The following is a 25,522-nucleotide window of genomic DNA, read 5'->3' as shown; positions in this document are numbered from 1 at the left end:
ATCTGAAAAAAAGTCTAAAAATACAAAATTAAAAGATGTTTTTAGATATGTTAGAAATGTGGTCATGGTGAGAAAGCTCAGTCCACGTGTCTTCGCCTGTGCTGCTGGACGCTGAGGTTTCCCGTGATCCGGTCACGGGCGCACAGGAGGACCGAGAGGAGGCCGGCAGCACCATCTCCACCCTGAACGTCTCTCAGAGCGGTTCATATATGCTGTCCAAATATTGGATTGAATCCCTCTCTCTTAAATGTTGTTTGGTTTGCTCGTCCCCGTCGTCTCGTCACCATACAGTTATGTTTTTAGTTTTAGCAAAACCTGGATTCTCTCGGAGCTTCCAGTACGTATCGTTAGACAACCACACGTCCCGTCCACAGGAATCTTTGGCTTTCCTGAGGAGGAAGGAGGAGGAGGAGGAGTAGAAGAAGAAGAAGGGGTTTGAGAAGAAGAAAAGTAAGAAGAAGAAGAAGAAGAAGAAGAAGAAGAAGAAGAAGAAGAAGAAGAAGAAGAGGTATGAGAAGAAGAGGAAGAAGAAGAAGCAGGGGTATGAGAAGAAGGAGAAGAAAATGAAGAGGAAAAAGCAGCATGGGTAGAAAAAGGATGAAGAAGAAAAAAGAGGAAGAAGAGGGAAAAGTATTATGAATACAGACAATGAAACATGATTATTTTATGGTCTTTATAATGAATCATCATCAGAAGGTTTATAAAAGTTTGTAAAAGAAACAAACGTACTTGAAAAAACGTGGAACGTGTTCTTCTCCTCTTTTGGCGAGCTCTTTCCTCCGCTCCCTCTGGAACTCCTCGATGTCGTCTTTCTTTCTGTCCGCTTCATCCACCTCTCCCTCCTCCAGCATCCTGTTCACAAGGACAGATTTAAAGTAACTCGGCACTAAATAACTTTATTAAAGCCAGTAAAATGACATACATATACACACATATATACATATATATGCACATATGCATTTTTCGACAGCAATTCAAAGCACCTTACATAAAAACTCAAAAGACAAAGTGCAAAAGTCTTCAGCCTTGCACTTTTTTGGGAGTTTGTTCTAGAAATATGGAGAATAAAAACTGACCGCTGCTTCTCCATGTTTAGTTTCAGACAAAATGCATGGACCACTCCTCCTTCTCCTCCTCCTCCACCTCCTTCTCCTCCCTCCATCCTCCCCCTTCTCTTCCCTCCTCCTCTATCCTCCTCTCTCCTCCTTCCTCCTCCTCCTCTTCCCTCCTCTTCCCCCCGTCCTCCTCCTCCTTCCTCCTTCCTCCTTATCCTCCCTCCATCCTTCATCTTCTTCCCTCCTCTTCCTCTTCCCTCCTCCTCCTCCTCCTCCTCCTCCTACTCCTCCTCCTCCTCCTCCCCCCTCCTTCTCCTCTCTCCTCCCCCGTCCCTCCTCCTCCTCCCCCCTCCTTCTCCTCTCTCCTCCCCGGTCCCTCCTCCTCCTCCTCAGAGACATCGCTGCCCCACCGTCTCCTCCCTCCTCACCTTTGGTCTGGGCGCATGCGGCTGTCTGTCGGCGGCAGCAGCGGCTCCAGGTCGGCGGTGAGCTCGTTGAGCTCCATGGCGAAGGTGGAGAAGCCGTAGTACAGCAGGTGATCCTTCGGCTGGGGATCTGCGGGGGACACAGAAGCCTCTCAGTTGAGCCGCCGTGCAAAACGTGACTCCCGGATTAGCAGGTTTTTGGCAACACCGGCCTGATCACTAACCGGTCACGTCAGATTTAAAACCCTCAACCTCTAAAGCTGAATCTCAGGACAAACAAGTCGGTCAAACATCTGCTCGGCGGCGTGCGTGAGGACTCACTCGGCTTCCAGACACATTTGGGAGTGGGCAGAGTGTCACAGAAGATGCCTTCGTGCCACAGGCCGCCGAACCGGTGGATGACGCTCCCGCTCTGGTCCAGCACCGTGCCCTGCACCTCGTTCTTGCTGGTGTCTGAGCCCCAGTAACGAGACTGCAACCACAACACATAGCGTCAGTCGGAGGTCTGCTGTGGAACCAAACACCGAGCTGAGGAGAGGGGGGCTTGTTTCATTCACCTTGACGAAGGTTATCTTGCAGGTGCAGACGTTGCTCTTGAGGTTGCGGATGGTGACCTCTCCGTAATGCTCCAGGTAGCGCTGCTGACTCAGCACGTTGTGGATACAGGTCACCACCTTGTTCCACTCGTAGTGGTCTCCGGACCTGCAGAGAACACCCGAGTTCAAGCGCAGTGACATCATTTTAAACTGGTTATCTTTAGGTTTTGGACTGTTGGTTGGACAAAACAAGTTTTTTTTAAACGTCACTTTGGTGTTTTGGGATATTACAATAAAGAATTTATACAATTTTCTGACTTTTGCTGGAAATAGTTGTTAATCTATTGGCCGAAGAAGTAATCAAGACTCACAAAACGTTGATGAAGTAAACATTAAATGAGAATGGAAGTCCATTTCCGCAAGTAAAAGAAAATAATTATGAGATAAAACGTCATAATTATGAGATCCATCCATCCATCCATTTTCAACCGCTTATCCGGGGTTGGGTCGCGGTGGCAGCAGGTTCAGCAGGCCGACCCAGGCTTCCCTCTCACCCGCAACACTTTCCAGCTCATTCTGGGGGAACCCGAGGCGTTCCAAAGCCAGCCGGGAGACATAATCCCTCCAGCGTGTCCTTGGTCTTCCCCGGGGTCTCCTACCAGTTGGACGTGCCTGGAAAACCTCTAATGGGAGGCGTCCAGGAGGCATCCTGACTAGATGCCCGAACCACCTCAGCTGACTCCTTTCGACATGGAGGAGCAGCGGCTCGACTCCAAGCTCCCTCCTAATGTCCGAGGGACCCGGTCGAAAGCCTTCTCCAGGTCTACAAAGCACATGTAGACTGGTTGGGCGAACTCCCAGGACCCGTTAATTATGAGATAGAAAGTCTAAATTAAATTATGAGATAAGAAAGTTGAAATGAAGAGATAATAAATCTTTAAAATTATTCTATCGACTTTCTATCTCATAATTGTGACTTTTGATCTGACAATTGTTTTCTTTTACTGGCGGAATGGGCTTCCATAATTGGTCACCTGACGATGTATACATAACCATAGATAACTGGAGTGTTCCTTGTCAGATTCAAGATGGCGGACATTTGTTGCATGTCATACCTCTCCCTCTGTCCCCCATGTTTTCTGTCTCTACACCATCAACTGGCAAATTAAGACAAAAATTCCCCTAAAATAATCTTTATAAAGTTATTAGAAACTACAGCCTTAAATTCAGGTAATTCTTCTAATGTTAAAACATACCTTCAGTATATTTCAACCTGGACCTTATTATCTCATGTTTTATCTGAAAATCTCGCATCTAATTATTCAGCGATGACGCTGAAAACATTTCAGATGACACTCAGCTACACTTTCTGCAGCGTTCTCCTTCAATCCGGACCAATTTAGAAAATAGCTATGAGTCACAAAAACACGAGACAATGGAGTCCAGGTTGAGAAATACCAAAGTAACCCTTTAATATTAGAATAATTAACTCAATTTAAAGTGACAGCTTATGATTAATATGATTGTATTTATTTATTTGTTGACCATTTTTGCTTTTATCCGACAGTTGATAGTGTAGAGAGAGACAGAAGTAGTAGAACGAGTGCAATTTAGAAATGAAGACCTCCTTTGTGCATCAGTTAGATGCTCTGGAAGCCACCATGAGTAAATATAGACGGATGTTTTTAGGTTTTTCCTGACGGGTGGCATGTTTACCTTGGAAGAGTGACGTTAACCATTCCCGTTGGCAGAATCTCCAGAGACTTCCCCCAGAATTTATTCTTCCATCGCTGGTCTGTTTGAGAATATAAATATTTTTGGAGAAAATTTCAACTTTTTCAAATGCTTCAAAGGATTAAAAACACACGGGATTAACACCAAAAAGAATCCAGATGTTGGTTTGATAACAGAAGAGTGTCACCTTGCCAAAAGGAGAAGTTATCCGAGTCTGCGTGGCAGGCAGAGATAGGGGGATGATGGCAGACCTGGTGAAGCAAAGAAGAGAACTAGAATTATAAAAGATTCTTCCAGGATTTATTATTTAAATCGGCATTGAGTTTATTATCATTAGATACCGATACACACTAAGTTGTGTTTGATTTATCTGGCTTGCTAAAAGAGCACTGCAGAAAATGTAGCAACAGAATCACAGACATCATCTTTTTTGTATTCTACGAATGCTTCCTCTGTGTCAAAACCCAGTGGCCTACATTACCCACAGTGCATACACCTGTATTATCTATATTCCCGCCATGTGAAAAGGGTTTTTGATCACATATTATAACATATAATCAATGGTATTAACATATGTACTGCATCACTGATGAGTTTGCACCTTGAACCTGCTGCATAACATGCAAGAAACACATAATTGTGACTTAAATTAAAACACATCTTCTGAGCTGCATTGTCAAGACATTAATTGTTTTTTCAAGGACTTGCATTTAATTACTTTCCACTTAATTAGCATCACTTCAAAAATAATTGATGACTCATGTCCATTTCTGATGACATGATTATATTTTTGCAGAGATTTCATTAAAGCGATAAATGGCTCAGTGTTGATTTGGCTCAATTACATAAATGAGTGATCCATCTTAGTTTACAAAGAGGGCATTATGGGGGCTAAATGGTCATTCATCTGTCATCTTTTCCCAATCTTAAAGGCAGGTCATCTTTAATCATCTCTGTTCCCCTAAAAGAGCCGCTCAAGCTCTTAAAGTCCAGATCATGATCAACAACTCATGGCTTTTTATTCACGGTCATATCGTGCACCAATTTAACAACATCTGCAAATTCTTCCTACAAATAAAAACATATTCGTATTTTAATTTCAAAATCCAATCATATTATCTTCCTGTAAAACAAAATATGACGCATGCTTCTAAGTGAACGTGAACACAGATTACGACCGATTGTTTCACTTCGTAGTAACTTAAGTAAATATTGGGCCATATTGGACACATTTCTTCTTTTCCAGACACTCAAAACATAGATAATAATAATTCACTATGATCAGAAACACACTCTCGTATGTTTTGATCTGAGAAAATATCTAATGTTAGCAAAAGAGAATATAAACGCTAAATGCAAATGCACCCAATCTGGGGTGGGAATTGTCTTTTAATATCCTTTGAGCTAGTCGCAGGCTTCTGCTCACCAAAATCACTGATGCTCGGAATCAGAAGCTAACTTGCTGTAGCGGACGCTAACCTCCCGTTTCACTGGGACTTTACAGACTGAGATGAAGACGTTAGGTAACAACAGTACGTCTGGTAATAACTGGTGTTTGTGAGATACCTGCTCACTGAGGAAGCGAAAGCCCCGGTCCTCTCGGTGGCACTCGTAGGTCTCGCCCAGCACCGGGTTGAACGGCTTGTAGCGGTTCCTGAACGTCGCGGTGGAGTAACCAGAGATAGCGAAGGCAGCAATGTAAACCTGTTGGGGATAAATTAATGTTAATTAATTAATATTTTATCTTTATCTCATTGGTTCAGACTTTGTGGTCTTTTTTTCTCTGACAACTTTACTTCCCTTGAAGATTTGGTCTCCCAGCTTGCTTAAACCACAGGGCCAGCATTTTTTTATATTATTTTAAAATGTGTATTAACTTTTCTGATCAGTTCAAACAGAGTAAAAAATGGTGCATTAGAATATTCTTGCACGGGAGTCTGAGATACATGTTTCAGGAGCATTATCAACATCTCAGCAGGTGCAGGTTATTCAGGGTTGCGACTCAGCAGCATCACAGTGTCGACATTGTTTCCCATCTATTTCATAGATTTGAACGGCCTCACCATCCTCTGGTAGGGCTCTGGTGTGTTGTTGGCGGTGTCCAGCAGCTCGCTGTACTCCAGCTCCTCACACAGCCTCTGCAGCAGGTTAAGAGGCTCATTGAGAGGAGCGGGCATGGACACTCGAGCCAGGTCTTTACCTGAGGAAAGACCACAGCGCAAAAGAAAGCTGCCATGTGTGAGATGATGATGTCATGGGAATTGACCCTTCGCCGAGCCCCACGCCAACTGTCCACTCCTTCGTGAGCAAGCAATACATCGACACCACTGTTTTGTTTTGTTAGTTAATTTAACTTAATATTATTATTCTTTTTGTATATATTGTGCATTTTTCATTTAATATATGTTATTGCTCACTTGTATGTATAAATGCTGCTGTCACGAAAAGATGTCCCCTTGTGGGATTAATAAAGTAACTATTTATCTAATCTATATCTTCAAAATATAGATTAAAGTGTCACATTTTTTCACCTTCCCCAAAAAACGCAAGAAGAGAGATGTCAAATAGGGATTAAACACTGTGGAAAACCTCACTATATAGCTGGTTCTATGGAAGATCAACAAAAAATACGTTGTTTGCGCCAAGGTTATATGCTAACGACGTTAGCAAACAAATACGGCTGAATATTAATAATTATTAAATTCATGATATCCAGTGTATGGATCAAGCCCACGACGTGCAAACAATATCCAGGCACACCTTAACAAATAGAAAAATAAAAACAATTTTTGAATTCTTATATAATATGCAATATATTCACTTTAGCTTTGTAGCATTAGCTCTTAAATGCATATTGTAGACTTTTCTGTCTATATTCTCTTTGATATTTCAGAACTATTGTTGAAGAAAATCTGCTAGAATCCCCTCAAAGACATTGTAGTAAAAGCCATTATGCGAAAGCTTAGCCACAGTAACCAGGGGGAGGGGCTTAGAGAAGGGTCGATTGCAGAGCGGTTTGCCTTGCCTATGTTGTTGTAGAGGATCGCCATGAGGCCCACGTGGCTGTTGTCGGGACAGTCAGCCGGCAGTGTGGTTCGCCTGCCGGTGCTCTTGGGCAAAACGCAGTTTGGAGTCCTGGAAATGCTCGCACGGTACTTCCTGGTGGCCGATGCTGTGACGTAGGGGAAAGAGAATAATATTACATGACATTACATTTAGCAGATGCTTTTATCCAAAGCAACTTACAATAAGTGCATTCAACCATGAGTACAAACTCAGAACAACAAGAATCAAGAAAGTACAATTTCTTCAAGAAAGCTAAACTACAAAGGAGAGAGCATGCAAGTTTTAAGACACTTCACTCTGCAGAACCGGAGGCTTCCGCCGGGCTGAAACGCAGCTAATGATACTCGTGTAAATGTGCCCACCATGTCCTTCCTCCGGCTCAGAGTTGGTGGTGCTTCCGTCGCTAAGTCCCGACTCATCGGACACCTCAGAGGAACTTCCACAAAGGACGTCGTCGCTGGCGTCAAAATACTCCGCGGCCGAATCTGCCACTGAGGAAGGCCCGTGGGACAGATGCCTCGCCGCTGCAGCCTGACGAGGGAGGAGGAGGGGAAAGAGGAACAGAGAAAGCCGAGCCATCAAAACCCACAAAGGGAATATGTGTCAGAGAATCCAAAAGACGGGCGCAGCGTGCAGCTCGTACCTCAGCTAATGTGTTGGACTGGTGGAAGTTGTTGGTCTCCCAGACCTCCTGAAGCTTCTGCCTCTCCTGGGACAAAGTTTCATGCACTTTCTTCAGGGAAGCAATCACTGAGGAGGAATACGAATCATTTAAATGCATACATGTCAGATTTCTTTCAATATGGACGTATTCCTCTTTTGCATAATCGTCTCTGTGGAGTCTCGTCTTGGATTTTGCTCATCTCCCTGCAACACTACCTTGCAGGAACCCCGTCTACCTGTGTGTAAACACGCATGTGTCTGTTTCTCTAACCTCGTAGCGACATGGCGCAGATGTCCTGCTGGATCTTCTTGCCCTCGGGCGACGTGGCAGTAGGAGACAGCTGGGAGAAGACGTAGTCGGGGATGGAGGAGGCGGATGCACCGAGGTTAGGCGAGCTGCCCAGGTGACTGGAGGACAGCTATGAAGGTGAACAGAGGAGGATGGATATGATGGTTGAGAGGTGCCGTAAAACCACAATTAATTTAGTTTTTTTACACTTTTTGTACGGATATACCATGTTAATTAGTTAACTTTAGTGGTGCAGGTAGGCGTATTTTGTTCTGTTTGCTCTTCCAGTCTTTATGCTCAGTTAAGCTAACTAGCTGCTAGGCAGTAGCTTCATATAAAGCGTACGAACGTGAGAGTGCTGTCTATCTAACTCTCGCCAAAAAAGCAAGCAAGCATATTTACCATTTCACATTCAAAATGTGATTTTTCAAACGCAGGTCTAACCAATTAAATTGTACCGTTAAAATGTGCCGAGGCCTATTGGACCCCTAGTACAGTTTTAATAGTTGTATTGTTGTTGCATTGTGTCGTGTGATGATTATCCTGGTGAAATCAATTTAATACAATTAATCAACATAGAATCAAGTCATAAATCAAGTCATAAATAATGTTAATCAGTGGCACCTGAGCTTTTCTGGCCAGATCACAACTAGATAAGTAAATAGCATTCAAATCCTCTGATCATGGATTTATTTACACTTCATCAACCTGATCCGCTAGTATTACAGCCCTGTAAGTTTTCTCTCCCACAAGCTACTTAACTGTTTTCACTTTTATTTTAACTTAATTTAACTTTTATTTTAACTTTTTAATTTGGTAATTTGGTAAGAAAGGAAGCCGTCAGTGCTGCAGTAATCCGAGTAGCCAGCAGGAAAGACAACCAACAGCGCTCTTGTTTCTAAAGAACAGGGTTGAAAACTACTGATCTATTCATTTACTCTACTACGCTACGATTCAAATTTGAAAAAATCACATCACGGCTATGCTCTGTTCACAAGATGCTCTGGTATATAAAACATGTTGGGTCCTGGCACCTGGCTCGAGCGCACAGAAGAAATTATTCAGTGGAATTAAAACAAAAACAGTGTCCATTTTAAAGTTACGACAAGGAACTTTAATTTAGTTGATTTTGGCGGTCCCTGTGGACAAACATGGTAGTGCACCAGAGTCCCTTTAGAAAACCTTATTTTACCACAGCAGGGTCTTCCCTCAGCTATACAGCCTGCATGTTGGTGAATCTGCATATTGTGAATCGTTGAGTCAGCTTTTGATCTAGAAACAGTGAGTTGTCCCGCTGATGGTCTTGTTTACTTGTGTAGGTCATATCAAGGCATAATTATCAAATTGAGACTGTTTCATAGTTCAGTTAAAAGTTCCTTGTAGTAACTTTAACCTGAAATAAATAATCAATTCAGTCACACTACATGTTTAGGATGCCACAGTGTGTAGCTGGAGAACATTTAATCATTCTCATGAACTCAGTTGTCTCTTCCCATTGCCAACTCACCGATTTCGTAATCCCACGAATAGGCTTTGGATTAGAGAAATGTTACAGGAGGGTTGGGATGTGAAATACTTAGAAACCCAATATGTTTTAAGAAAATACTACCAGTAATAAGAATTCATGGTTTCAATAATTTAGTATTTCAAATCAATTTAAAACATGTTGAATCAATTTAAACGATGTGAGTCACATGACTTCTTACCATTCCCAGGGCCTCCACTCTGGATAACGTGCGAGAGTGGCCCCATATCTTTGCTGACCTCGGCTTCTTCGGCTTCTCAAGCGAGAGATTCTTGATCGGAGTACGAGAATAAATGTTATTTTCTTAATTTTCATGTGACGCTGCCCAGGGAGCCGCGGCTCCAAACTGAACAGCGGCCTACCTGAATGCTGATGATGCGCTTCAGGTCTCCGTTAGTCAAAGTCTGACTCGCCTCCAACATCTGCAGCCTCTGGATTAAGCCGTTTATCTCAGAAAGGTCCAAATTGCAGCGGTTCAACTCTGGAAGAAAACACGATTATTTTATTATTTATTTATCAACTGATTGAGTTTCTGCGACTAATTACTAAAATAAGATTCCTGTGGCCTTGAGCACATGTAATGGTGAAAAAGGAAAGTTGGCAAGGAAAAACTTTGTGGATACTTGAGATGTCATGAATTTGGCTTTGGAGAGAGCATAGACGGATACAGCGGCTTCAGTTCCTTGTCGTGAACATATACTAAATATCGAACTCGCGGTTCTACGGTGTATAGAAAAAATGTAAGTCGCTTTGGATAAAAGCGTCAGCTAAAATGTAATGTGAAGTAACACTGTCAAACTCGCAATGAACAGTTAGAAAAGAAAGAAAAAAGCATTGCAATCGATGCAGCAGAAACCGAGGCATCATCTTATTTATTCTACTCATTTTTATTCCTTGTTCTGGCGCCTACATCACCCATAATGCACCTCAGGTGACATCACTTGAGGCATTATCAGATTTCTCGCAAATTCCCTCCAGAGCCACAAAAGGCTTTATAGCTCCTCTTTTAAAAGGACCTTTGACATTTTTAAAAGTGAATTATATTATTTAAAAATGTGTCTCGAAATAATACAATATATATGTATTTTTTAAAGACGCGTACCTTGAACACAGGTGTCTTGGTCTTGGCTTTGCTGCAGCCAGGCCGACACTTTGCTGTTGGCGGCGGTGTTGCCGGAGGGCGGCACTCCCGCCGGCGCTCCGGCTGAATCCGCCGTGCCGGCAGAGCTCTGGGGAACAGAGGAAGAGGAGGAAGAGGAGGTCACCGGAGTGTCCCGTAAACATTTTCGCGTTACGTTTCGACTCTGCAGCTCGGCTGATAATCACCACGTCTCCGTTCCTCTGAGCGCGTCCGGCCGCGGCGCTGTGGGACGGCGTGTGGAGGAAGCCGCTGTGGAGCTGAGCCGCCGCCTCGTGCTTCCTGTACAGGCGGTGGGCTTGAAGCTTGGTTACCCAAATGTAGAAGAGCTCGTGGCTCTTTGCCTTGGAGAGAACAAGGGGGAAAAAAGTCATACATTTGTCTTTTTTAATCTTAAAAAGACACTCTGGTTCAATGGTTTACCTTCATGTGATAAAGAATGTTGCCCGCGTCCAAGTCAATCCGGTTTGACTTCTTGTTGATGGACATGACCGCGAGGCTGACGTCCAGAGAGCCCTGGACTCGTCCCCGGGACACCTTGAGTGCCGAAAGGTACAATTATGAAGGGTTTTCAAGAAGTAGAAGGTGGAAAAATCCTTTTGTGCCGTTTACTTACATCTTGTTGATTTTTGGAGTAACGCAGGTTCCCAACTTCCAAGACAAAGTATCGCTGAAATAAAGATGGAACGTCAACTTCTTGGACGCTGACTTTATGTGTGAATCCTACGAGACGGTCTCCTCACCTTGTGCCAGCCTTTCAGCGGCCACTTCCTCCTCTTGAGGAGATATCCTTCACAGATACCCGGGGCGGTCATATCGGGAGGATTGTCGCCTCCCGCCTGCAATTCTACCTGAAGGTCGTCGATCACTTCCCAGTCCTTGATGATCTATGGAAGAAGTTTAAGATTTCTTGGCGATGATTTTTTTCATTAAATGGCCTTAACATAAAATAATATTATTCCTGTGGTAAAAGCGCATGCCATGCAACGTCACAGGTTCGATTCCAGCTTTTAGTTTCTCTCTCTCTCTCTCGGACGCTTAACCGCCCTTTTTTGTAAGGAACAGTGATTAACATTCAGGGGTATACATTCATTTACAGGTAGAAATATGAATATATAATTCATAACTATATTTTCATTCGTGTATAATTACCTTAAAACAAGAATTGTATTTTCTTTGTGTACACAGATGCCCAGACAGACAAACCAAACCTGCTGGCCACCATAGTGAGCGGAGGGGTTTTCACTTGGATGCAGTTTAAAACCTCACCACTAGAGGCCGCTAGGTCTTTTAAAATGCGTAAAACCTTCGGAATTCACCAAAGGGCTTTTTAAAGACGTATTTTAAATCATAGGCAAAAATCTCTTCATCTTGTGTCGACCAAAGACCTCGTTTCAGACATCTAACCGAAAACACATCGACTTCAGAGACGAGGGAACCGGAAATGAAAAGACTCTGTTTTAGGACTCATTCCTGCAGCGCTCTAGAGAGGTGAGACGACGTTGTTCGCATGACACAATGATGAACATGGCGGTGCAACAAGGCTCCACAACTATAAAATAACAACTATAATATAGAACGAAAACAGAACACGGAAAACTAAAGTCAGATGACATTCTGGGGGGAATCTCAACCAACACAAAAGCAAGAATTTTCAACTTCCCTTTAAACGAGAGAAGAGTAATTTACATCCATATACCCATAATGCCTCTAAGGGTTACCTGTCTGGAGGACGACAGCGTGCTGCTGCTGTGAGAGTGCGACCGCTTCCACGTCGGTGAGGACTTCTCCAGGCCGCTCGCCAGCGACTGGCTGCGGTTAAGCGAAGACCCGTGTGAATCCATGTCACACCTCAGACTGCCGGGATCCGCTGGTTGTGGAGAGATTAGATTATGTTATCAATATTGTGTCTCCAGTGTGTGTTACAACAAACACATCTGAGCTTTCCAAGGATGGAGAGAAGAATGTGAAGCCTTCTGAGGATTATATCTATTCTAATGTGTTCAAATGTATTCATGTGTTTAGTCTACAAAATGTCAGAAAACTGTGAAAAAATGCTCCTCACATGTCGTCAACGTGACTGTTTTGACCAACAACTAAAAAATCCCAAAACATTGATGACAGCTGCTGAAGAAGATCATCTGACATGATCAAAAGCTCCTGAATAGCTATGAAATGGACCTTGTGTGTCGTTATTTTCTATATAATGTATATTATTGCAAAACAGAGAAAAGCACATTTAAGGAGCTGGAATCCTCTAAATTTGGGATTTCTTTCCTGATAAATTACTTTTGAACATCAAGACAATACGTGGAATACATTCATGAACAAACTGTTGCAGCGTAAATGAATTAAACATGCAGGTATTGTTTATGTTCACTTTCACGTCTTACTTTTATCAAATGTTGCACATCTATTATGTTCTAGTGTCTCTTCACGAGGGGCCGTTTAATGAGCCGTGAGGACGAGCCCGCTCCGAAAACAACGTGTTAAAGCGGCTCAAGGCGAGATGCAGCGTGTAATCCAGTTACCAAACAGACCCGGACCCACTTTGGACCTCCGGGATGCTCATCTAGATCTTAAACGACACGGGAAATTAAATCAATAAATGGGAGACGGCATATTTCTAAATCTGATTGTTTTCAGATTATCATGAATGACCCTAGTGTCCCCTAATATGGGGACCCTTTTATATCAGGTCACAAGGTACAATTCAAGAATTAAACATGGTATAAATCCCCCCAAAAAACATGTTAGGTATCAAATTAAACATAAAAACCAGGGCTACAATAATATATAATCCCCACGTACAACCTCTAAACACAACTCAAACAATAAATAGGATTAGGGGTTAGGGTTAGAGTTTAAAGGGCTAAAAGTCTCTTTGCAAATAAAGAAATGAAGTTTCAGTTGACAGGATGTTCCTTTATAATGTATCAAGGTATAATAAATATATAAATAAAAACAGGAACAGACTGAAGCTGTAGAGTCACTCGTGTGGTTAATGTGTCACAGAACAGTCTGTTAATCTTGAGAAGGTTAAAAAATATATAATATTTTAGAATCTATCTAATACATATTTTGTGAGAGCTGCTGTGGCATCGTTGTTATTTGGAGTCCAGTGAGAGAAGTTGTTTGAACATGAAACATTTGGACATTTTTCATGCTGCATTATTGGTTGATTGGTTTAGTCTCTTGTTTATGTTTCCTGAAGGAACTTCCTCAGCAGGACGTCCGGTCCCGTTCTGCACGAGCCGGTGGAGCAGCGTCTGTTCTCCTCAGGAGGATTACTAACCTCTGCTTAATTGGTTTTTCAGGGGATGTTATTTTAGCCACTCAGTGGCGGAGCAGCACGAGGCAGAGAGCACGGCGACGGCATGAGGACCACAGTCACAGTTACACAGGGAGAGCAACGCAGCCTTAAAATACTTTAACTTATCCACTTAGGTCAATCTGAAACGATAAATACAATAAGCACTTTTCTAAAACAAGTTTGCAGACAAAAAAACAGAAAATATGTTCAGTTTATGGCTGAAAGGAAGATTTGTTTTTTATTCCATGCTTTTTTCAAGCATTCATGCTTTTTTCTGAACACTTTTTTTTCCTTTTTAAGAACTTAATTCAACTGTTGAAGGAGCTTTGCAGTCAAAGAAGGAGATTGCATTTGATCAACGGATTAGTTTGATACTAGATAAAGTAGTATCAAGTAGTAATAAATGATGCAGTGCAACTTTGATGTCAAATGTTTGTTTTCTCAAGGAAAAGCTTCTTTTAATGCAACATGTTTTTGAGACAGAGACCACATGTAGTTTGCGTGCATCAAGTGGGAGATTTTTTGCATTTTCAGTGTGCATTTAATTTGCTTTTAGGTCGTTATTCCCTCAAGTAGGGAAGTTACTACATTCAGAGTGTGTGTGTGTGTGTGTGTGTGTGTGTGTGTGTGTGTGTGTGTGTGTGTGTGTGTGTGTGTGTTTAACAGAATGGGGCGCTACTTTCAAACTGATGTTCCTCTAAAACTGGACCGGAGCTGTTACGTAAAGACAGAACAGGATGAGAGAAACTGAGCTCAGCGTCGACAGCATGGGGCGGAAAAAGGATGAAAGGATTTGCAGGTTTCTGAGCTTGTTTACTCAAGAAGGAACAAAGAATATAGGTACAAATACATGAAACTGTGATTCTGATCCCATTAAATGACACAAATGATGCTAGTTTCCACAAGGTGTAATCTCAGATTTGCAGCTGAGGTTGTGCACTTAATACACGTAGATCAATTCCACTTCAAATAATCTGAATACATCTTTATCAAAAGGCCTGTTATAAACATAATGGTATAAAACAATGGTTTATAACATAATGGTTTATAACAATGGTTTATGTTCATGTATATTGTTCCTCATATTTGATTCAGAGCTCGAGCTCATTATGTGGAAACAGGAGCCAACAAAATAAGTCAACCGAGGTTTTGGCAGCAGCCACCGAGCTGCTTCATGCCAGAGGATGATGGAGTGAAGATACAGAGATTATGACCTCTAGAATAAAACTGGAGCCAATAAAAGATTAATTGAGGACTAAATATATTCATGAATGAGTGTGGAAATGTCTCAACTTTACTCCATTTGCAGCACCAACACTTCAAAGAGTGAGGATTGAATCAGGTTACAGAGAGTTTGTAATTCCACAAACAGAGATGAGGAAATCAAACAGGACCTGGAGTTTTTGGCGCACACACACACGCACACTTCTCTCAACCAGGAAGCAGCCCCACAAGCTTTCTAGGACCCACTGGACCCATTAAGTGCTGCACTAACTCTAGAACCCGTTAAGGTGTCACTATCTCTGCACACAGATGAGGAAGTTTGCATTATTTTAAAGAAACAATATAGTATTTTAGCAATATGAACACGATGCATTGCATTTTACATATAATATCCCACATGTTCTGTTGGTTCGGTTCGGTTTTTTGCAGCAGAATTGAACCCAGACTTCTGTTTAAAATCCAGGGAAGAAGTCTCACCTGAAATCCACCTGCGAGTCTCATCCTGCGGGCCCGGTTAATCCAACAAGGGTCTCATTCGGCGTTTGAGAAACGGTAGAAAATCACCATTTCAACGAAGAAGAAAAGCGTTTTTCAATCTAAAGCCATTACATTTTTTTTAAATAAAGTCAAACTACAAGTTACATCCAGAGATAATCACGAATTGAGCATATAATCTCGTGCCCTCGCTGTCGGCGGGTGACACGAGCTGCGTCCCTCCGAATCCAATCCAAGGAGAGCTGTGCGTTGCAGGCGGCGCGCGCCGTGCGCAAAGTGTCCTGGGCTTTATCCGCATTAGCGGGAATTACACCGCGTCTCGCAGGGAGGTAGCGGAGGGTAAATCTAACCAACCTCCGCTCACTCTGCACACCTACTGGACCCTGTTAATGGGAAGGGTGATTACTTATGATGAAGCCTTAAATATGGCTTCATCATAAGAGAAATCATCTATAAAATATGGTATTTAAAAAAGGTATAGGGTGGAGATCATTCACTGCAGATCATACTTTACGCTTTCTTTATCAATAGTTTGTAAATGTTGCCACATGTCAGCAGTTCCTGTCATTTTTGTGATGAATACCAAAATAAAAGCATGCAAATCCCACACAAAAGTGATACGAAGCACCTTTACATCTGAATTAAAATGTATTTTAAGACCGTTCTGACACAGCATGGGGTCTCTCCCTCACGAGTGAGCGAACCAACATGGACCTGAGTTAGACCAACTGACCCAGATTAACATTCTGTAATCCGCAGATTAACCTATCAGGATCTGTGACCACTTGTGTTTATTCTGGCTATAGAGTGGTTTTCCATTCAGCCCCTGCGGCTATCTTTGGGCAAATAAAAAAAAAATACAAATAGAAAATACATTTAACTCGAGACAAAAACTGAAAATGTAACTTTTAAAGTGCTGCAAATCCTGCAATTCTTGAATACAAACAAAATGAGCCGGAACATTGTGTTGAAATAGTTTATTTATATGCGACAATATCCTTAAATAAAGGAAACGGTTGGAGGACACTCACATTTCTGCAGCACTGTCCATCCTATGAGGAGGTTGAGGCGCACTGAAAACAGCCGAGTCTGCAGCTTCCTTCAGCCACAGCTTAGTTGAATTCTGCGCCAGCTGAACGTCTCCAGTCAAACATTTAAGGCTGGGTGAACCAGCAGCTACATTTTGCAGAGTCAATTCAAAAGTATTCCTTTAACTCTGCTGTTAAATGAAATCAATGCGTCCAACCCGACAGTCCCTCGTCATTCCAAGCAGTGGCCCCTGCGGCATCCCCGGCAGCTCTACGTGGTTTCCTCGGCTTTGGCTGCTCCCTCCGAGCCGTCGCCCGAGCTCTTCTGTTTGACGTACTGCTGCAGGAGGGCCAACAGGTAGGCCGGGTGACGCTGCAGCATGGAGGCCGTGTGGGAGGTGAGCATCGTCAGCCCGCTCACCAGTTCGCCCTGGACGACAGACATCGACGGCAGCTTGGAGTAGCTCACCACCGCCTGGGCGCTCAGCAGCGTGTTGTCGATGCAGGCTCCTGTTGACAGGGGAGCAATGAAGGGGGATGAAACCAGATCCAGGTGTACTAAACCTGTTTTATCTTCCTCTAATGGACCGAATCAACTAGATGATTCACTGATTGGCCTTTAAAACGTATTCTATTCATTATTAACATCTCATTATTGATAATAATTAGGACATACACATACCGAGGAGTGTCATCTGCTGGCTGGCCCTCAGCGCCGACAGCATCTCCTTCACTTTCGGCTCTTTACTGACAAACAGAACCGTCGGGCCGATGAAGAGAGGAGCCATGTTGGAGTGGAGGCCGTCTTTCAGGAACGACTGAACCACCTGAAAAACAACAACAACAAACAGGATTTAAGATTAGAATAAACTAAGATTTAAAAATGATAATAAAACTAGAATCACAGGGTTGTGCAGAATGTTCTTATCAACTTTGAGTCGTTATTTTACTAAGACTCAGGGAACAAAACTAAAAGCAGCGTTAGACATTACAGTCTTTTCTAACATCTCCGTTCCATTTTTTAGGAAAAATGTTACAAATTCTGGATTTCATGGTTTCAAATGCCAATAAAAAACACACACACACACACACACACACACACACACACAACGGGGTTGCCCTGGTGGCCTGTTGGGATATTTGTTGCATGTCTTTCCTAATCTTTCTTTCTCCTCTAATTTCCAATCATCTCATTAAAATTGTTTTATAAAAATTACTTCACCGGAGAAAACTACGAGAAGGCCGACGGTGAACTCACCCTTACACTCAACATGCTTGGTGCTCTTATTTATTTATTTTTTAAATAAAATAAGAAAGTGCGTTACCTGGTTGGGGAAGAACTTGACAGCGATGCCATGTTTATGAAGCCTGTGCTTGAGAACCATCATGTCTTCAGCGTTGCTGGCGTTGTTCTGGACCACAGCGATCATCTTGGAGTCCTGGAACACGGTCTTCAAGTTCCTCTTCATGATCAACATGAGAGGACTATCCTGGGGGAACAGAGGAGAGGAGTTTGTCTCACTAATGGTTTAAAACAAGAGAAAGAGGGATGGTTATCACCCCAGTGTGTATGCAGTGAGTATTGGGACAATATGGCGATGATTTTACTTGCAGATATCATTTTAAACTGTTCTATATTAATGCTAAGTATTTGTAGCCATACCAAAACAACTGTTTTTACTTTGACACCATAGTTTGAGGAATAAAAGCAGTTTTTGGTGTTGTTTTATCTCACAAAAGAAGTCAAACTTCACTAGCAGCTGTACAAGAACTTTGCCTAAATTAAATTGTCGGATGTTGGTAAAGATTATCCGGTTCAAACAGCATTCTTCTCTGCTTCCACTTTCTGCGATCTATTTTGCAAAGGCACCGTTGCTCATCGCCGCGTTTCTTTAGCACTGAGGAAACGGGTCTAGCTAAGAGGGACTGGAAAAGTTATGATGTACATCAGAGCCCGTCTGATCAATTAACAATATATTAATAATAAACATTTCCGCCAGTGCCATAAAAGTATTAATACGCAACTTATTTTTTTGCGACTGCCTTTCTTGTAGGTCATTTAAAGACGTTGCATCCTTATGCTTCTGCTCCTCTTAAATCTGCTGTATTTGCTCCAGTTTATTTATTTTTAAAGACCTTTCCTCTCAGGTTTCCTCCATGGATTTCCTCGTTGCCAGACTCATATGATGGTTAAATGCATCGTGCATGCAGATGGTAGCAATTTTACTGAATAAACCCATTTTATTTATTCTATTATATTTAATGGGAGGCTGATTATTAATCTAAATGCAGTGCATGGTTCCAATACTTTGAACTTTGTCATAAGACATCATTATGTATAAGATATAATGTTGTATGTGTGCAGGCTTTTGGTCACATGACATTAATAAACAAATGACCTGCGCGGTACCTCCTGGACTCGTTGTCTTTGGGATGGATAGGCTCCTGGAGGGATGATCCGCGGAGGAGGGATGTACTCCGTGACGGCCATGAGCTTCTGCTTGAGGATGTGCAACGGCCTCCTGTGGCGCGTCACGGCCTTGGAGCCGTGGCGAACCGTCTGCGTGAGCGGAAGCCATCCTGAAAGACACAACATGTCCGTTAATGGCGGTAAACCGACGCTAACGGACACTTCTAGCTGAAGATAGTTTATTAAAATAACAGCCAACTAAGTATTAACTCGATACAGACAGTTAGTTACTGCTAGAAACGCGGTTTTAACTTAACGTTACCTTGTTTTGGTAGTATTTTTACGAACAAGGTCGCCGCCATCTTTAACCGGAAGTGACGACGGAACGAATGCTGCGTTCATTGTCATATCGGATGAAAAATAATCAAAATACGGAAAAGCTTTCTGTAGCCGTTGGTGGAGGAAGTACTCCTTTGCCAAAGTAAAAGTACTAATACTGCAATTTAAAAATGTTTTATTTTCTATGTTACTTCAGTAAAGTATGTGAGTGTGATGAGGAACATGTACTCATAGTATTAAGAGTATAACAATGTCCCCTTTGACTGTTATACACAATAATATATTATGTCATGATTATTATTACTTCTTTATTAAAGTATTCTCCATTAATCGATTGATTGTTGCCCAAAGTGACGCCTTCACTCATTATTACTAATGCATTTACAGTATTAAAATAATGTAAAGGCTGCTAATCTTCACAATTGTGAAGTTTGAACCATGCAATATTTTTACATTAAAAAAATCTCTTAAACTCTCAAAGCAGTTGACAATTAATTTTCTTTACTGATTATTATATTATATATTATACTATTATTGATTTGTTTATTTATATGCATAAACTGATAGTTTAATTTATAACAATACCAAATGATAATTATAACAATGTATATAACCAAACATTATATTTGATAACTAATGATGTGTTTTGTAAATATATTTGTGAAGTAGTCAAAGCTGTCAGACAAATACAAGTACAATATATTTCCCTTCTGAGACGAAGTGGAGTAGAAAACTCAAATAACAGACAGGACTTGAATGCAGCATCACGCGTCGACGTTTTAATAATCGATATTATCGCTTCTCTCATTTTGTATTTAACACAATCAAACATGTATTCATAACAAAGCCTGCGTGTGAAAATATATTATTTTTAAAATCACGTTATATAAAAAATTAAAAATTACAAAACCGTTTTACGTAAGGCAGGATGCGCGCTTACGTCATCGTTGTCAGCGGGACAAGCATGAGGCGCACACTCAGTGCGAAGCTATTGGGTCAGATCAGTGTATTTGGAAGAAATCCGCCGTCTCGTGCCTCGTTTGTGCAGAATTTCTGCAGGAAATTGTCGAGTGAGCGAACCAACATGGACCTGAGTGACATGAGGAAGAAGTACAAGGGAGACGGTGAGGTGAGTGGCTGCAGAAGACGTGAACTGCCGCCTGAAGTGTGATATACTGCAAGGTTATGATGATATAAGAGCAATGGTTTGTGCACAAATACTGCTGTATGTTCTGGTCTTTATTCTAATCGTGTGTGTGATACCGCAGGAATATGTGTTTTCATGCTCCCCATATGTTTCAGGCGTTGACTTATGACCTGTAAAACCTATTTAAATAAAGGTAAACGTAATTGAAATACACTGACACGGTTTTGCTCAATAATTCAAGGTTTTCATGAGGTTTATGTCAGAATATTATGTTTCCAGTGGTGGAGGAAGTATTCAAAACCTGAGTAAACAAAACCTGGCTGTGAAAATACTCCACTACGAGTTAAAGTACTGCATTCAATATGCATGTGTTAAATATGTACCTCTGAGATGTAGTACAGTAAAAAGTACAACATTTACCTCTTAGATGTAGTACAATCAAAAGTACAATATTACTGACATGTAGTACAATCAAAAGTACAATATTTACCTCCGCGATGTAGTATAATCAAAAGTACAATATTTACCTCTAAGATGTACAATCAAAAGTACAATATTACTGAAATGTATTACAATCAAAAGTACAATATTTACTTCTAAGATGTATAATCAAAAGTATAATATTTACCTCTAAGATGTACAATCAAAAGTACAATATTTACCTCTAAGATGTACAATCAAAAGTACAATATTACTGAAATGTATTACAATAAAAAGTACACTATTTACCCTTGAGATGTATTATAATCAAAAGTATAATATTTACCACTGAGATGTAGCAAAATAAAAAGTAAAATGTGTACCTCTGAGATGTAGTACAGTAAAAAGTACAATATTTACCTCTGAGATGTAGAGGAGTCAAAAGTACAATATGTACCCTGTGGAAGTAGCATGAAATCCTCGGGTGAAGTACAAGTACCTCGACGGTGTACTTCCTGCTTCCCGCTGCATGATGTTGTTTGTTTTCATGATGTTATTTGTTTTCATGATGTTGCTTGTTTGTTTGTTTTCGTGCCTCAGTGCTTCGAGGAGAGTCAGCTGGTCTCTCTGGACCCGATTCAGCAGTTTGGCGACTGGTTCGACGAGGCCACAAAGTGCCCCGGGGTCGGAGAGGCCAACGCCATGTGCATCGCCACGGCAACCAAGTAGGGATTATAACCACGGGATTATAATTCATTTAAATGTTGTTTCCATGAATGACCACGGTATTCTGGTCTGTCTGTGCAGAGACGGCCGTCCGTCGGCCCGCATGGTTCTCCTGAAAGGTTACAGCACCGAGGGGTTCCGCTTCTTCTCCAACTACGAGAGCAGGAAGGGTTCTGAGTTGGTGAGCGTGAGCGTGCGCGTGTGTGTGTGTGTGTGTGTGTGTGTGTGTGTGTGTGTGTGTGTGTGTGTGTGTGTGTGTGTGTGTGTGTGTGTGTGTGTGAGTGACCTTCAAACATGACCCTGCTCTATTATTTATTGCATTTATCGTCATCACGCTGTTGTAAATGTCATAAATGAAGCAAAGTCTCACCAATGAAAAACAGTAGAGCTGTCGAATAATCAAATTAAGTAATTTTGTATTTCAAAAATTGAACGTTTTCTAAAACAAGCACATTTTAAGACGTCACCTTGAGCTCAGGGGAAAACGTTGTTTTTTTCCAATTATTTTCTGATTTAATAAAGAAAAGTAGTCAGTGGTTTCATGAAAACACACAGAACTTAATTCAGCACCCGAGACTCTAAACAAATACAATATTTATATATTTAATTTTGTCTATTTAGTGCATGAGAATTGACTCTTTTCTGAGAGATGCAATACATTGTGTTGATAGTCTTGTTTCACTATCAGCTATCGTTGGTTTATGCCTTAAAAAAAAGTAATATTTATGTCATTTTTGCCAATATAATGAAGTATTTTATGCTTCTTTAAAGTAACCCCAAATGTGTCAAATACAGCTAAATTGCTGATGATAGGATAGGAATATATAGGCATTTTGCTTCTACCTATACCTTTCCAGTCTTGCTTTTTCTGTATATTAGATTGTGGTTTTACTTATTGTATTGTAATATGATTGACTGAATAAAACTTAAACCAAACTCAATCAACTCTGCATTTCCCTGATAATCACGCTCTTTTAGTATTTGTCTTTATTAGTAGATGTTTCAAATATTAATGCTGTTTCAGGAAATATTTTGCATGTTTTCTCTGAATATGAACTGAATATATCTTTGGGTTTTATATTATCAATCAGACAACTCTTGGACCTTGTGATGGACAATTTTCTGACGTTGTATGCACCGATTGATTAATCGATTTAATCAAGAAAATAAGAGGAAGATCATAAGAATATATTGTGGTTTCACTTCACTCTGATCTGTTCTTTGTCCACAGAAGAGCAATCCACACGCGTGTCTGGTCTTCTACTGGGAACCCCTCAACAGACAGGTCGGCATATCCCATATTATTATTATTAGTATTATTAGTATTATTATTATTATCTGTACACAGCAGCTGTTTATTAATTTATATTTGTATGTGCAGATTCGCATCGAGGGCTCTGTGGAGCGAATCCCCTTCCAGACCTCCACTGACTACTTCCACTCCCGACCAAAGAGCAGCCAGATCGGAGCCGTCGTGAGCCGACAGAGCACTCCGGTTCCCGACAGAGACGTAAGAATCAAAACTGTACATAAAAATATATATATATATATATATATATATATATATATATATATATATATATATATATATATATATATATATATGTATATATATACATATATACATATATATATATGTATGTAAAAACATTAGAGGCTCAGTTTTCACTCTGTGGTTTCTTTTTAGTTTCTACGGCAGAAAAATGCAGAACTGGAGGAAAAGTACAAAGACACAGATGTGCCCATGCCTGACTACTGGTACGCATTACTGTTATTATTTATTTATTTACTATTTGTTGTTATTACTTTCTATTACTCGCCCTGTAGCTTTAACACATGAAGCATAGACTTCTATACAACCAGAGGAGTCGCCCCCGGTGGTCAGTAGAGAGAATGCGGCTTTAACACATGAAGCATAGACTTCTATACAACCAGAGGAGTCGCAACCTGGTGGACAGGAGAGAGAATGCAGCTTTAACACATAAAGCATTTAACTTTTGTTTGCTCAAATTAAATTTTCTTTTCAGGGTCATAATTATTTACAAATGTAATTAATGTGCTCTTTAAAAAAAAAAATCAGAATATCAAAATGTGTAGTCTCATCTACCTCCTTAGTAGTAAAACAAAGGGTGTTTTGCATCCTCTTAACACATTCTAACTGTTTATTCTATATTTATCTTTATATATTTATATTCTAACAGGGGCGGCTACATCGTCAAGCCTTCCCTGATCGAGTTCTGGCAGGGTCAGACCAACCGGCTCCACGACCGCATCGTCTTCACCAGGTCTGGGGACGGGCCGTCTGAGCCGGGGGAGTTCCTGCACCCCGCAGAGGGAGGATGGGCGTACCAGCGACTGTCCCCGTGAGGAGAGCAGCAGCACAGCGCCACCTACAGGAGGAGGGGAGAATAAACTATACCATCTGTAGCTCACTGGGAAGAACCATCTGTAGCTCACTGGGAGGAACCATCTGCTCATCTGCTCATCTTCTAAGGACTGATGGAAACCCATGTCTGATTAAATACACTTTACTTTACAGAGAGAGAGAGCAAACTCCACCTGGTCCTGTCAAGTAATGATAAAAAAAGCACAATCTTGTCTTCACTTCCGCCATTGATGAAATGTTTTGTCCATTTTCTATGTTGAAGTAATTGGTGACGCTTTGATTTCACAAGTTGTTCTAATAAGTTCTTAGACAGTTTACTTGAATTATAGTTTATAATGTTTTACAGATGCATGAAGAAAAAATGAGACAACGTTATGAGACTATTATTTTTTCGTTTTTTTTTTTTTAAGCAGATATTTACTTTTATAGGAATTGATTTGTTTAAACTCAGATAAATATACTCAGGTGCACCTGTACACTCTAAAGTTGAGGTGGTGTTGAGCTGCTTTGCACTGAGTGGTGTAAATATGGAGGACAAAAACAAGGAGCAGCTCTCAATATTAAGTAGTCTGGAACAACACCTCCTTTATCCGTGACTGCAGTAATAAACACAACTGAGTTTACACATTTCATTATGAACTAATTTAATTCATTCTTCATTCTTTATTCTATTTTTAGAAGCATATGTTTTCAGTTTTTGTTCCCAAAATAAATAAATATATATATTGTTTAATCAAAGAATTATTATATCATTCTTTTTTTAACGATGAAATAAAGAGAAAACATAAATAATTAAAGTGTATTGAACTACTGTCTCCATTTCAATACCTACCTATACCGGGATCCTTCTTTTGAATTTACTGGCATTGATCAGTATCTTTTCTAGAAAAGCAGAGGGAACTATAGGACCCATAAATAAATAACTTTAATTCATTATAGATTGAATGTAAAAGTCTTAAATCAAGACCTTGGCTCTAACTGCCTTTTGTGTGTGTGTGTGTGTGTGTGTGTGTTTGTGTGTGTGTGTGTGTGTGTGTGTGTGTGTGTGTGTGTGTGTCTTACTGTTTGAGAAGGATATCGTTGTTTCATGTTTTTGCTTTATTTAATAGTTGAATCGAGCCCGTAATAAAGTTTAATTTGTAACTGAGGATAAGTGTGTGTTTGTCCAGCAGATGTCAGCAGCAACACAACGCATGCAAACATCAACAACACAGAAAAACCTAAAGACTCAACAGACATAAATACAAAACTATGATAAAACCATTTAATAAAATATGGCTTGTGCATGTTTCTAATATATATAAATTGCACTGTATGAACATTGTGCATCCTCCTCAAAACACTAGCTTGAACCAATATTTTACCATTTCTGCCTGTTTCAACTTTACTTATTTACAGATTTATCATCATAATATTTTGTTAAGTTTAAAAGTATTTAATTAATTTAATTCAGTAAAAGATTGTAGTGTCAATAATTAGATAGGCTTGTGTATTTATTTTAATATACAATTAAATTTCTTTGACAAATGAGGATTTATGGTCTAAAAACATGGATGTTAAAAACATCACATTTATTATTGTTTATATTTTTCTGTTTATGACC

The 25,522-nt window shown here is 40.7% G+C and overlaps 3 protein-coding genes across 3 annotated transcripts; 1 reads left to right on the top strand and 2 right to left on the bottom strand.

The window, feature by feature from the left end:
• Nucleotides 1-280: 280 nt before the first annotated feature.
• osbpl7 (oxysterol binding protein-like 7) lies at nt 281-12,275 on the bottom strand (the record flags this gene model as incomplete). The annotated part of the gene is made up of 22 exons (XM_079214402.1): nt 281-389; nt 730-852; nt 1,484-1,610; nt 1,802-1,952; nt 2,038-2,182; nt 3,733-3,811; nt 3,938-4,001; nt 5,317-5,454; nt 5,814-5,950; nt 6,776-6,922; nt 7,179-7,347; nt 7,460-7,566; nt 7,751-7,898; nt 9,276-9,299; nt 9,475-9,564; nt 9,656-9,774; nt 10,396-10,522; nt 10,620-10,775; nt 10,855-10,968; nt 11,048-11,101; nt 11,175-11,318; nt 12,153-12,275. The coding sequence occupies 22 exons, from the start codon at nt 12,273-12,275 to the stop codon at nt 281-283; spliced, it is 2,595 nt and encodes an 864-aa protein (XP_079070528.1).
• Nucleotides 12,276-16,434: 4,159 nt separating this feature from the next.
• Nucleotides 16,435-19,264, bottom strand: mrpl10 (mitochondrial ribosomal protein L10). Its single transcript, XM_079234069.1, has 5 exons — nt 19,224-19,264; nt 18,902-19,071; nt 17,817-17,981; nt 17,174-17,318; nt 16,435-17,001 (listed from the first exon to the last, which is right to left on the bottom strand). Exons 1-5 carry the CDS (start codon nt 19,261-19,263, stop codon nt 16,763-16,765), a joined length of 759 nt encoding a protein of 252 aa, XP_079090195.1. The 5' UTR covers nt 19,264; the 3' UTR covers nt 16,435-16,762.
• A 940-nt stretch (nt 19,265-20,204) lies between these two features.
• pnpo (pyridoxamine 5'-phosphate oxidase) lies at nt 20,205-25,062 on the top strand (the record flags this gene model as incomplete). Its single annotated transcript, XM_079237102.1, has 7 exons — nt 20,205-20,369; nt 21,408-21,532; nt 21,615-21,714; nt 22,765-22,818; nt 22,915-23,043; nt 23,221-23,291; nt 23,735-25,062. The coding sequence occupies 7 exons, from the start codon at nt 20,205-20,207 to the stop codon at nt 23,898-23,900; spliced, it is 810 nt and encodes a 269-aa protein (XP_079093228.1). The 3' UTR covers nt 23,901-25,062.
• Nucleotides 25,063-25,522: the final 460 nt, after the last annotated feature.

Source organism: Taurulus bubalis (assembly GCF_910589615.1).
Source record: "Taurulus bubalis genome assembly, chromosome: 2".
In the NCBI taxonomy this organism is placed as follows: domain Eukaryota; kingdom Metazoa; phylum Chordata; class Actinopteri; order Perciformes; family Cottidae; genus Taurulus; species Taurulus bubalis.
This window is presented reverse-complemented; position numbering and strand designations above follow the sequence as displayed.